General features: G+C 32.0%; 1 protein-coding gene across 1 annotated transcript in view; it reads right to left on the bottom strand.

Annotated features, from left to right (window-relative positions):
- LOC129744036 (SPEG neighbor protein-like) overlaps nucleotides 1-14,136 on the bottom strand; it is a 523,363-nt gene that overhangs the window by 78,210 nt on the left and 431,017 nt on the right. Inside the window, exon 5 of the mRNA XM_055736360.1 lies at nucleotides 10,633-10,726. Coding sequence (XP_055592335.1) covers nucleotides 10,633-10,726 — 94 coding nt within the window. The remainder of the gene's footprint in view (nucleotides 1-10,632; nucleotides 10,727-14,136) is intronic.

Below are 14,136 nucleotides of genomic sequence, written 5' to 3'. Positions count from 1 at the left end.
CTGAATTATATCTTATTCTGATTGAAAAACTTGAATGGGGTTGAGCTCATATTCAATGATCAAGATTTTTTTCGGATTGTCCTAAAATAAAATGATTATATTTTATTCTGATATACGTACAACTTTTTCTGAAACACGGACATCGAAGTCAACGGCTCAAACCTTACATTAACGAGTTTCGCTCAACAGATTCATAAAATTGAATCAAATTTTTGGGAAACCAAAAATGGGGCATGGTTTTATCAAATAATGTGGTTCATTGACCTTCCACTAGAAAATTTTTTCGAAGCACTGATATCTCGATAAGTTATAATTTTGATATAATTTGTTCTGTCCAATATCAAACTATGCTATCTGAACGAGATATAATCTTGATAGGAGCATATCAAAAACTGATATAATTTAGCTATGATCGTATAGGTTTTTTGATATAATTTGAGATATTTTAACATTCTACGAGTACTAAATTAAAACTCATCCAGATAGGCAAAAATTGAATATCAAAATATCTCATCTTAATATTATTTAGTTTTTCTCTTCTGATCGGGAAAGCATCAAATTCTGAACAGAGACGAAAACGATTTTAGAATCAAATTTTAAGTAGTCTACTAAATTTCTGCATCCATGTTTTACATTCACAGGAGTGGATATTGGTTTTAAAAATATAACACACGCAAATTCCCATAAACAGGAAAAATAATCAAAATGTATTAAAAAAAGTGATCAATCTTACCTCAGATTACGGTATCTAAAACCATCGATTGACTAGAGGCTATATAAGGTGACAAAAGTTGCATGTAATTGATTCTAAAAAGGCCTCGTTATGAAGAATTTCTAATCGATTGAGGCGTTTGGATCATTCATTGATTACAAAAGGGTATGTCTTAGCGTAAAAAATATCTATGAAAAAGGAAAATGATTTTTGATTTTACAATCTATATCGGCTTTTAATTTCCGATTTTTTTTTAATTTATTTACTTACCTTTTTGATCAAACGAAAACGGCAACCTTTCTTAAATTATACGGAAAACGCGAAAATCGAAATCAGCGTTTATGCACATATGCCATTTTGGCTCCGAGAGCCTCAATGGTAAATAAAGTAGGTTTTTTGGATTAATTTGAAAATTCAAATTTTTGAAAAATGAACTGTTTAACTCTCAAACTACATGTTTAGGAGAATTTCAATAGGCTGAATGTGTAGGTTTAAACGGTTAGTTTCAAGAAGCCTTCGAAATTTTTGAGAACGATTCGATTGGGCTAAATTTTGCATGTTTTTTCTCAAATCTTAACGATACACGATTGAGGCGTATTTTTTAAAAGCGCCTTCTGATTCGTTCGTCTTATAAAATATAGTTCTTTTTTACCCCAAAAATCTAAAACTAGTTATTTCATAAACTATTTTTTTAATTTTCCTTATTTTTAACATCTGTGTTAAAATTGTGGTAGAACAGTTTTGATGATTTTTTCGCAAAAATAGTAACTAAAAAAAATTGAAATTAATAGATCTTGGCACTTATCACGAAAAAAATATCATTAAAATTCGACTAATTAGCCTATATGAATAAAATTTCGATTTCAAGAATTTCATCGATTTAGGGTGAGTGCTCCTACTTTGGACGTAGAGAATACTTTCGTCCTAAATTTCCAGAAATCGGAAATTTCCAGAAGGGGTGAAGAAATAAAGTTTGAAGTGTTTTAAGTAAATTTCAAATAAAAATTCAAATATTTGAAAGATTACAAGACCAAAAACCAAATTTTGGAAGATGGAAGTTAATTCACATTTTGTATTCTTGATTTTATTGAATTTTTTGATAAAAAAAAACTTGATTTATAGGTTTTATGCAATGATATAGTATGCAATTTGGTTGCATACAAGCTTTCGTGCAATTTATTCCAATTTCTTTGTTTTTCACATTATTTTTTATTGTCCCCCCCCCCCCCCCTCGCGATGTTCCAACTCCGAGTGACAAAAAAAAATTGAGATTTGTTCCGGCCTTATTTAATAGGCTAAGCCTAAATTTAAAGTAAAACGACCATTGCTGTGATGAAAATGAACTATAACTATCTATTTTTCCTAAAATAATAAAAAAAATATTGGAAAATCCTGAAAATAGGCATAGGGTCCCAAAATATGACACTTTCGGCCACGATGTTCCCTTTTTAGATCTAACGCGAATTTTGGCAATACTAACCGATCAGTTAAGATGTAAATTTTCATAAGGGCATAGTTTGAAACCTGTATTGAGCATTGTATACATTTCTTGTCTGCTTTAGGTAAATAAGCTACAAGCTACATAAAAAACCTTTTAATTTTTATGCTGCTGAGAAATGTGCTAATGAGGAAAAGGATTTAAATATTGAAAACAGAAATTTAGGTTTTTATTGGAATCGTTAAAAATTCCTAATATTAGTTCATGATATTTTTATTTAAAATAAAATATTTCATAAGGTTTTGATTTTTTTTTTCGAGAAAACAAACTTTTAAGTGGGATTTCAGATCTAGGTCCAATTAAGGGTACAAATCCAGTACCAAAACAGGAACAGTAGGTTTAAAGTATGAAATTTTGATTGTCCCTGTTTTTGTAAATCTATCAAAAATGAAAAACCAAGGATAAAAATTATCATTGAAACTTGCAGGTGAGACCATTCTCTACAAATGGGGTTTTTAAAAACCACATAAAACCCGTCCATGTATGAGAAAAACATGGGTTAATATAAACCACCGCTTTAAAAGTCCAAAGTGGGGTAACTAACCCTACATCCAAACATTCTAAAAAGATGCAAATTCTTACGGAACAACTTTGTAAGCCATCAATTTTTGGTACCCAATTTCACCGAAAACAATTCCCTAGAATGAAAAATCCCAAGAATTTTAATCGCTAGCAATATGTAACTCAAACGAAATCAATTTCCAAATCATAGTTCGTGGAGAACACAACACGTGAGGGAATCTTAGGCCACCTTTGTATATATTGGTGATGTTTTACATAAACATTACTAAAAATTCATTTCCTTATCTGTATAGTAGCCAAACAAGGGTTATGTAAAATAATGTAAATCTAAATCTAATATAAAGTTGTCAGAATTTTTTCACCAAGAGTCCGGACTGGAAAATCCGCGAAAGTATATATAAATACCTGGTAAAATCAGGACATTTGATTTTAAAACTATCTACAAAAAATTCAGGAAATATCCGGGTTCATTTTGTCAAAACCCAGGTATTACTCAACAAATATCAAGAAAAATTGAAAAAATACGTTTTTCATCAAAACTTTTCGACTGATTTTAAATCGTATTTCAGACTTCCAAAAAACCTTTCATTATTTTTTTTAACATAACTTGCTTAGACTTGGAGGCATAAATAAAGATTTTTTACAACACAATTTGTTAATTTTTTTTTTTTTTTCATAAGCAAGATAAAGTGAATGAATCCGGGCAAAATCTTGGCGAACCAGGATAAAACCGGTCATCTGGCAACCTGAATCTAGTATATGGAATTCTAAAAAAAACTTTTGCGGGTCAGGTTTTTTGAAAGTATTACATCATAAACCACTTTCTTTTTTATTTCCTCACCTGTGATATTTCTTCAATATAACTATACATTATGGAATTACTGTGTCTGGTCAACTTTCAAGGTTTGCATGAAGTCTTGCAATTTAAATTTCTTCACACTTTTCCAAAATTCAAGAAGGCTTACTTATTTTAAACGGTCAGTACTAAAAGGAATCAATTCAATAAAACATCATTTTTTCCGAATGATACGTTAGAAAGGTAGAAAACCATACCATTATTTTTTTTTTAAATTAATCTTTTATAGTAAAGAAGTTATTGAGCAAAGGAAAAAAAGTGGCCCAAAATATTCCACACGCCCTTACTAATAATCATGGTGCAGTAGAAAAATAATTGAAAAAATCAAGAAATGTTCATATTTAATTTTCAAGGTGGGAGGGTGCACTCATAAAATTTTTTACATAACTTGAGAACTGGAACCAAATTTCGCTTGGAAAGGAATTTGAGTAGTTACAGGAATGTTTCTATGAATATTTGGTGGGGTGATTTGAAGAAAAGAAGGGGGCTCAGTAAAATTTATTCGCATTACTCGGGAGCTAATCGAGCAAATGGTACCAAATTTGATATGGTAGGGTATTTGGAATCGATGAATGGTAATATGCTTATTCGAGACTCCCTTCTACTTCAATTGGGTATAAAGTTAGGGAAGAGAGAAGCTCACATAAAATTGTTTTGCAAAAACCGATCAAACAAAAAAGTTGTTTAACATATTATCTTTTAGGTGTCTTCAAAGACGTTTTACAATTGAATGAAATCTATAAGAAAATGTTATGAGTTTTTTAGTTTGATCCCCCTAAAAGTGAGATTAAAAATTTTACATCTAAACAGTAGGTCCAATCTCTTTGTTGTTTAAGATGCAAATATGTGAAGCTTGGTCTTGAACGTCGAGTTTGTAAAACATTAATTTTTTTAGTTACAGTGTAATATATAAAATAACCTTAAAAATATTATCATAATTTTTTTTCTGGTAATTTTAAAATATTTACAAAGATGTTCAAATAAACCTAATAAATAATTGTGTTGAACATTATAAGCATTAAAAATGTAAACTTATAAATTTATTTTTTGAAAATGCACAAAAATAGTGCTTTTTCAGACTCAATTCTATAAGATACCGTACAAATCGTAAAACACTGTAAAAGGTGTTAATTAGAAAAACAATCAATTCTATGCATCAACAGCGCATTCCAGACAACACAGTGTGTTTTTCTTTGTCTTCGAAATTTAAAATACGCTGTTTTATATAAAAAAAAAAAAAAATAAACATGGCAAAGCGAAATAGATGTATCTCACTTTATTGTGATGGTCCCTAGGCTCATTTGGGTCCTTCCTCCACCCCATACGCTTCTTTAGAAGTGGGAGGGACATATTATCCTAAGAATAATTTTATTTTACTTTAAATTTTCTTTTTCTGAACGACTTATTTAGTCTTACTCTCGCGTATGTCCATCACCGTACAATTTAACATCTGATTCTTCGTCAAATTCCATCACTTTCATCGTATGATCCTTGTCAGGATTGGTCATATTTTCAAACATTCCGTTTGATGTATTGTATTGCCATTTTCTTGAATGTGTTTATGTTCACAATATCTTTGATGCTCGACGGTAGGTTGTTGAACATTTTCAATCCATTGTAGAAAATTGAGCGTTTGCTCATCTCTTTTCTGATATTTTTCAGTCTGAAGTCTTGTGCTCTTTTAGTGTTGTATCTGTGAATTTTGATTCCGTATTGCAGGCCGTCCGTTAAATAATTTGGTAACATACCATTTTTCATCTTATATATAAACATTAAGCTGTTATATGCAATTCTCTGTTTCACTGACAACCATTGAAGAATATCGAGCATTAAAACACTAGGGGTGTATCGATTGCATCATATCACTACTCGCATAATTTTATTTTGTATTTTTTGCAGTCGATTTGTTTGTGTGTCAGATGCATGAAGCAATATTGTAGCGCAATAATCGAAGTGTGGCATGATCACGGATTTAACATAAATTACTTTTGACCAGAAAGTCATATAGCGACTAATTCGGCAAAGTATCCCATATTTTATGGCGATTTTCTTGATTGTATAGTCAATATGTGCTATGAAATTCAGCTTCTCATCAACTTGTATTCCCAAGTATTTTACCTGGTGCACTCTTTCGACGGCACAACAGCAATTTTGGGCAGACTCATATTTGACGATTACCAATAACCATCCAGCTGGTTTTATTAAGATTCAGACACAATTTTTTATGTTTTAAAAACTCAGAAATATTTCTCAAATCGGCATTTGCTTCTTGGATAACGAGCTCTAAGTCATCACCACTCCAGTAGGAGACTGAATCATCCGCAAATAATTTAAAAGAACCATAACGTAGACAGTGTTTCATGTCATTGATGTACAATATGAATAAAATGGGACCCAGAACACTTCCTTGGGGGACTCCTAGATTATTTTCTATTTATCGTGAATATGATGACCCATATTTTGTTCTTTGCATTCTTTTATTCAAGTAGTCTTTAAACCAGTTTAGTACTGTTCCGTTGATACCTATTCTTTCCAAAACGTTCACCAACTTTAACCGATCAATCGTTTCAAAAGCTCTCTTGAAATCCAGAAACACGGCAACTGTGTAACTACCGTTTTCAATATTGGCTTTTCAATTTCGAAGTATCAAGTTCCGTTGAATGCTGCTTTCTGAATCCAGATTGCTCAATAATCAATATTCCTTCTGACTCAATAAAATGTAGAAATTGTTTTTTAACTGCTAACTCCAGCACCTTTTCTTGTATTTCCAACATGTTTATCGGACGATATAATTTAGCCTCTCGTGCTTTTTTTCTCTTTTTCAATTGGAACAACAGTCGAATGCTTCCATGTAGAAGGTATTTTGCCTTATTGTAGACTCGTATTCATAATTTATGTCAGCTGATTCGCTAGTACCGGTAGAGAATCCTTAAAAACTTTCAAAGAGACGTTGTCGATACCAGCCGTGGATTTCATAGTTTTCACGATCTCATCAAATTCTTGACAATTTATTGTTTCAAAGGAACTGTTTGTTTACCCAAGACAGCAAACGGGTTACACCTTCGGTATTGAAATTAGATTTTTTATCTCACTTAAAGGGGTATTAATAAAAAAATTCGTAAATTTTTCTTATAGCTTTAATTCTACTGTAAAACTTTTTCCAAGACACCCAGAGGATAAAATGTAAAACAAAAAAGTTTTAAGCAACTATCACATTTTTCACATTTTTGACCACTGAGCCATAAGCCTAGCTAGGGTATTACCGTTGCATGATGTTGAAAATTTGAAACAACTATCAATAAGCCATTAGGTGTATCAAGGAGACAAACAAAAAAAATCACAAATTGTGTTCATTGTGTGATTTACTTTACTGAGAATACGAAAATATTTTTTTCCAGTTAAAAAATATTCCACAACGTGAATTAGCCAAGGTCAATTATTTAAAAAATAGGGCTTTTTCAACATTCCATATTTTTCAGATTCAAGTTGGTTTCATTTGTAGGGGGGAGTGGGGTATCATGGGCCACTTTTTTCTTTGCTTCATTACTTCTTTATTATGACAGATATAGAAAAAAATGAATGGAAAGGTTTCCTACATTTTTAAGGAATCATTGAGCATTTTTAATTTTTTTTAAATACATTCATTTCCTTAGTTCTGACTGTTTTAAAGAAAGTTATTTTTGTTGTGGATTTTGAAAAACTGTGGGGAAACGTGGGTCTCCAAATCTAAATTGACTAGATAATGTGCAAAGTTTATAAGTTGACCCAAAACTGAAATTTCATAATTCATTTCGTTATTTTAAAACAATTTCAGATGAGGAAATAAAAAAGAGAGTTATGTATGGTCGAATAGTTCCTAATTTCTGGCTCGCAAACGCTTCGGAAAATTCCTTATATAAGATTTATGTTTGTCTCTCAGGCATTGAAAAAAATGAACAACATATTTCTCACAACTCTCTATTTGGCATAAGAAGAATTTGCGGGTAGGAAAAACGTATTTTATGTTCTGAATGTGTATCAAAAAGAATATAGGTGGCCCACTATTCCCCAAAAGAAAAGATTTGCAAATTGGTTGCGTTTGTGTGACTTATTGATGTTCATAAAAAATTTCCTTTCCTACGTGCAAGAACATGACAAAACTAAGATCATTAGCTTATGAGCATATTTTTGTTATGTACTTTACTGCCCTTCTAAGCAAGATTTTCCCATGGGGAAAAACGAGCAAACGAGAAAAACGCGATTGGAATTTTGATCTGTTTTTCGGATTTTCGTTAAATTTATTGCTCTTCCGTACCTTTCATGCATATAATTTTTGTAGTTGGTCAATTTACATTGGAATCTTTACTTACTTTTTGATTTTTTTTCCTCAAAGCAAAAGATAATCGTCAAAAACACTTCGTGTGACACTTTTGCGTAGAGTATGAGCGTGTGTTTTTTTGTTTCTATGGAAAAACTGCCACAAGAGTTCATTTTTTTTTTCTTTGTTACTGTGCCAGGACGGGAAGGATTTTTAAGTGTTCCGGAAAAAAAATATAATTGAGCGTTTTTAAACTATAGATAAGATGAGGGCATTATTGATGCTGAAGGTTTACGATTTGGAGTCAAGTTTAGAGAACAGTGACAGTAATGACGATATCTTCGGATTCAATGACACCGAAATCAGAATTGGATCAGAACGGTTCTTATAATGTTTTTCCAAGTTTTAGGATGATCCGAATGAATCCGATTCAAGTTTTTTTTAAACTTTTTTAAGAACCATGAAAGAAATAATCAAGAAAGATTCTACGCGGAATCGCGTGACCCCCTCTCCCTTGTCCATCCCTGTGACCTCAATTCATAAAAAAATACATTTAACGTTTAACATTATAATACAATGTGCCACTTAAGCGATTTTTGAGGAATTCTGTTACTGTTGGGAACCGCCGAGCAGCTAACACCTACCGAATAACTTGCAAGCGGGCGCCAATGAAGTTTAGCTGAGACGTTTGAAGGTTTCTCCTGTCATTCGAATAATGATTTGCAAAATTGATACGCAGTTAACAAGTGCAGCCATTGAATTGAAAATTGTTCCTACTTACTCTAGTGCTTAAATCTAGTATCACAGATGAAAATTATCACAGATTAAATTAAAGTTAATATTGTATAATCGAACGGGCCGGGCATTAGAAGCAACCATCCAGAGTTCACGTGTACTGGATAGCAAATCAAAGCTTGCTCAGCATTAAAAATTAGAGCGGAGAAAAATTGGCGGGTGTTTTTTCCTTCTACTACTCAAAGCACGTGGTACCGGTGCGAGGAATTTGATTGCAATAATGAGCCTTCATTTAGGATAAAGAAAAAAATATTCGCCTTATAGAAATAAGTGGTTAAAGATCGACTAGAATATGCAGTGTGTAAAGTATGGATACATTAATTCAAGTTCATTATGAATTGACTTATTCAGTTGAATAACTATTTGGACTGAAAACTAAAATTCTAGCTTTTTGGAACCAACCATTTTCAAATTTTTGAAACTCCTTATAGGGAAAAAAAATAATAAAACTGAGGGTTGTAAGTTCAAGGCTGCGATCTAAAAACTTTGATTGCCGTGTAGGAAATTAAATTTACAATAGGAATTAATCAATTAAACGTTCATTTTATGCAAAAAGTTAAAACCAAATTAAACGCACGAGAATGTTGGCAATTTAATCTGAAGTTTTTAGTTTTCTAGAATTCAATTTTATTTGTCAATTTTTCAATTTTATGTTATTATTGATCATCGATGTGTTCGATTCTACCATCCAATTATAAGAAAACTAAACAAACACATTGAAAACATGCAGAGGAAGTCTTTTATAAGGTTTCAGCGGAAATCTATTTAGAAATAAAACTTAAATAGGTTTTCCATTCTACGGGGAGATCTTGAAAAGAGGTCGTTTACATTTGTTTACAAGCTTAATACTTTGGATTTTCACTAGATAACACATAGAAAAGATTAAACAATTTTTTTATCTTTTGATGATAATAAAAAGGGTAATGCAATTCAAGCTTCGTAAAATGGTGGGTGGAAAATAAGGTTGCCAGAATTTTTTTCCGAACGTATCGTAACCGGACATATCCAGCCAATTTTATCGAAAAACCTGGCAAAATCCAGCATTTGATTTCAAAATGTTCAAATATCCAGGCAAACTTGGTCAAACCGCGGAATTATTCAGTTAAAATAACGAGAAATATACTTGCAATACTTTTTTTCAACAAACCACATTAGCAGATTTTAAATTGTATATCAAGCTTCCAAACACAAGTCATGATTATTTCTAAAACTTGCCTTAAATGGCAACTTCTATTTGAACGTAAAAATGAAAAATTTTAATAATTAAATCTCAGTTTAAGTTACGTTTTAAAAATATTGCGAATAAATCCTGGCAAAATCCGGACTTTTTGCAATAAAATCCGGGAAACCGGGCCGGACCGGATAAATCCGGGCAACCTGGAAACCTTAGATTGCAATGTTTTTTTGTGATAGAAAGGATAAGCATTCAAGGGAAATTAGTTCAAATTTCCATTAGCAAACCTAAAAACTATTAGTTCAATAATATGAAAACGATAATATTTTCCAAAAATCCCAATTAAAACTTTAAGAAGACTAACAAAACTCACATAGCTTACATGACCAAACATGGTTCAATTGGTTGTGATGATGAACAAAAAGCTTTCAAAATTTCAAAAAGTCAAATGACTCATTTTGTTTTATGTTTTATGTGAACCCGAGCAAGGCCGGGTAAAATCAGCTAGTCTTATATAAAAAGATGAGTTGGATTTTGAAAAAATAATCATAAGATAACGGAATTTTTATCACTCGATTAGAGATAAGTTAATGAATGAATATTTCTTTGATTAAAAATGTAATTCCGATGTTTCTTAGATATATATGTATTTCACGAACATTTCCACTTCAAATATGATTTTATTGTTATTTGAACAAGCTTGTACCCTGAATTTTACCATCCTCGGGAAGCATAGTTTGAGGGGCCAGGTTGGATATCGATTTCCCAATCAACTTACCGACCACGGACAGCATCATGGAGTAGCCCACCGGGGGCGTCGTAGATATCTGGCACTCGTACACTCCGGAATCGCGAGGCTGCGGATACAGCACCTGAAATGGAATCGGCGAAAAAGACGGAAGAACAAGACAGAATTTGTTAGAGACGAAAGTTGTCATAATTGAGTTGTTGTGTATGTTTTTATTCGTCTATGTCTGTGTCTTGTGTCTGGCGGAATCGTATCAAGTTTCACCGCACCAAAAGATTTTCCCTAGAACGCGCACATCCCAACACAACTTTTACTTCTCCGATCAATGTCTTCTGGGAAGGAAGGCTGCTGTAGGGCAATGGATTCGCGCGCGCTGTTTGTGTAAATTGAGCCCCAAAACAACCGCCGTCTTCGAAGTATCCTGGAAATCAAGGAGTGAGGGGGAAGGTCGTAACATTGATCCAATTCAGCTTCTTCTTCTCTCTGTTTATGGGCAATGAACGGTTCAGTTCAGAGATAACGATTGATGACCCATTTTTCGGGGTGACTGCCTGAATTCCGAGCTGCTGCGGCGCAAGGGAAATAAAAACAAATCAACCGTGGGGAATCGAACTTGGGATGGAAAATACGTTTCAATTAAGAAATTGATATGGAATTAACGTCCGTTTGGTTTTATTTTGATTGGAGCCAGAGAGAGGATTAGAAACCGGCTTCTCATTTCAATTATGTCTATTTTATAGGAAACTCGATTATTATTGTCGATAAATTTGACATTTGAATGGAATAATCCGCTCAATGATATTCTGGAAGCAATGAAAGAACGAAAGAAGAATAAAAATCGTCATCGTAGTGTATTTGAAGTATTGTTTGAAATGAAAAATCGATAATTTGTCGGCTTCTTTCCGGAAGGAATCAACAAATGGCCTGGAGAAAAACAAATTAATCCTAAGTGCACTAACAAGAAAACTTGATTTTCAGATCCAGGACTAGTAAACTCAATTGTATTTCCTAATCAAAACAGAACTTAATATGGGAGATTTTTTCAGGGACTGATGTAACCCAACGTAAAAATATACTACAAGTAAAAGCTGGAGACATCTGGAGAGACCTACTTGTAAATGCTTTATATTACAGTAAAAGGTAGGTTTTCGATAACCCGTAGTAGTGGGGTTAAAAAGTCAGTGGAATGTTTTGTGAATTTCGCAATTAATGTTAATATCAACTCACCGTTTTTGAACTTCTTTTCAGTTCCCGGTTTTGGATTTTTGGTTCACACAAAAGAACACACATCCGTTCCTCTTAACAACGTGGTACAAAACAAACTGCTTTATTTCTCTTACTGATATTTACATTTACCACCGTTTTCCGATCCGTTTTTGTCTCTTTCTTCTAGCGACAGATCAAAATTTTCTTGCTCAGCTGTTTATGGTCTCTTTTTTGTTTTTCTTTTTCGTAAATCAAACACCACCCAAAAATCTCTTAATTCAAATTATTCATTTTACTAGTTTACAGCAATTTTTAATAAAGTAAGCTGAAAATTAATCCTTATGTCTTTTTTTTTAAGTTTTATTTAACGAGGGATTAACCAATTTGTTTTCACCCTCCCCCTTTAAAGTGAATTTGGGCGCTTAATCTTAAAAAGATATTCAAAAAAATCTCAGTAGAACAGTTTCTGAGAAACGCTTCAAACATGAAATTTTGGAAAAATAAAAAAAAAAAGTACTTGCGCTTACATTTAATTATCTAGAACTGCATGTTATTAATTTTAAATTTTTTTTCACATATTGAACTTTAATAAACTTGCTGATCTTTATTTAAACGTATGATCAACAGTATTGTTGATGTTTTTGAGTTTACGAACGAAATACGAAAATACGCATTTTTCCAAAAAAAAAAAATTGTTTCATGGACAGTTTAAGACTCGATGGTAACATTTAAAAAATCCGATTTTCTACGAACCTTAAATGTCAATTTAAAAAAAACAACAGTGATTGTTTATAAAAAATGGTTGAAAATTGAAGAATTTATGGTTATTTTACTACGCAATGCGTTAAATGTACTCCATGCGTTTAGACGACAATTTGCGGACAAAATACAATTTTGAACCGCAATAACTTATTTGTTTTAATTTGAATCGTGTAGCCGTCTTCAGTTGAAATGTTTGTCCTAACTCACGCTTTAAGAAAAATATTCATAAAAAACAATCTGTCAACGAAGTCAAAACGTTATCATTGATAAACCAGTTTTTTGCTCCTCTTGAGCAAATTACTTAAATGAGATTCATGCTTTAGACTTAAGCAACCCCTTTCCATGGTCAAATCTTGTTAAAATTTGGTTTGTAATCTTCTGGTAAGCTAATGATAATATGAGGTCTTCGTTTACTAAGATTAGTACATTGCAGTTAGTTAAATTATTCTAAATTGCCAACATTACTGTTTTAGATAGTAACTGTAACTTCTTTAATTATCAACTAATTGGTTAAAAGCTACATTTAATATTTTTTTTAAATCGACATTTCAGACCCATAGAAAATCTGATTTATTAAATATTACAATCGAGTCTAAAACTGTCGATAAAACCAAATTTTCTCTTAATATGCGTTTTTTCATCGTTCATCGTTCAATACACGTAGGTATATAAAAAATACTATTGATTAAGGGCATGCGAACGAGATGGAGGTTGGAGTTGCACATGGAGATTTTTTCCAAGTAAAATTTTTAGTTCAAATATTGTGTTGAAAATAAGTGTTATCAAATCTTACCCCTATATAAAAATGGAGGCATACAAATGTGCGAACACTAAGGAAAGTTTTGGCACCCATTTTCAATGCCATATTACTCTTCACGTGACACCAGTAAAATGGATATTTGGAGTAAAAATTTTTCTTCATTATGGGGTGAAAAAACGCTCATAGTCGGAAAGGAGCGTATTTCCGAAAAAAGTCATTTTTTTGTTTTAGGATCAAGGCAACCCAAATATTTTCCAATCTGATTAACCCAAAGCTTGCCAGCTTTTCCGTTTTTACCTGGTCTCTAGATCTCTAGATATTCGATACAAGTTTTAAAACAAATTCAGTCTGACCCGGTTTCCCGAATTTTGAAGGAAAAATTCCAGATTCAGCCCAGTTTCATTTACTTTATTTGCTAAATCAAACAAAAACTTTAATTCATTTATTCAAATACTATGATTTACGTGTAAAAAAAGAAATTTTCGGAGTAAGTTTAAACAAATAATCATGAACGGTTTCTAGAAGCTTAAAATACAATTCTACACCAGCTTATGTGTGTCGATGAAACAAAAAATGAATCATTTTTTCTTAACCCTTCATTTCATGATTTTTTATTTTTTCTTGAAAAAATTCTCAATAGTGGGCAATGATGAGTACATGATGGGAAAAATAATGAAAAAATATATTTTTTACACATTTCGAGTATTTAGCCAAAATATTAATTGTTGCAAATTTGCAACAACATGAAATGGTTATACTTTTTGTTCCTCGCACAAGACAGCTAGATATAAATGTTTACTCTTAGT

Source organism: Uranotaenia lowii, chromosome 2 (assembly GCF_029784155.1).
Source record: "Uranotaenia lowii strain MFRU-FL chromosome 2, ASM2978415v1, whole genome shotgun sequence".
In the NCBI taxonomy this organism is placed as follows: Eukaryota; Metazoa; Arthropoda; class Insecta; order Diptera; family Culicidae; genus Uranotaenia; species Uranotaenia lowii.
The sequence above is the reverse complement of the archived record's forward strand: the minus strand, read 5'-3'. Positions and strand labels throughout refer to the sequence as shown.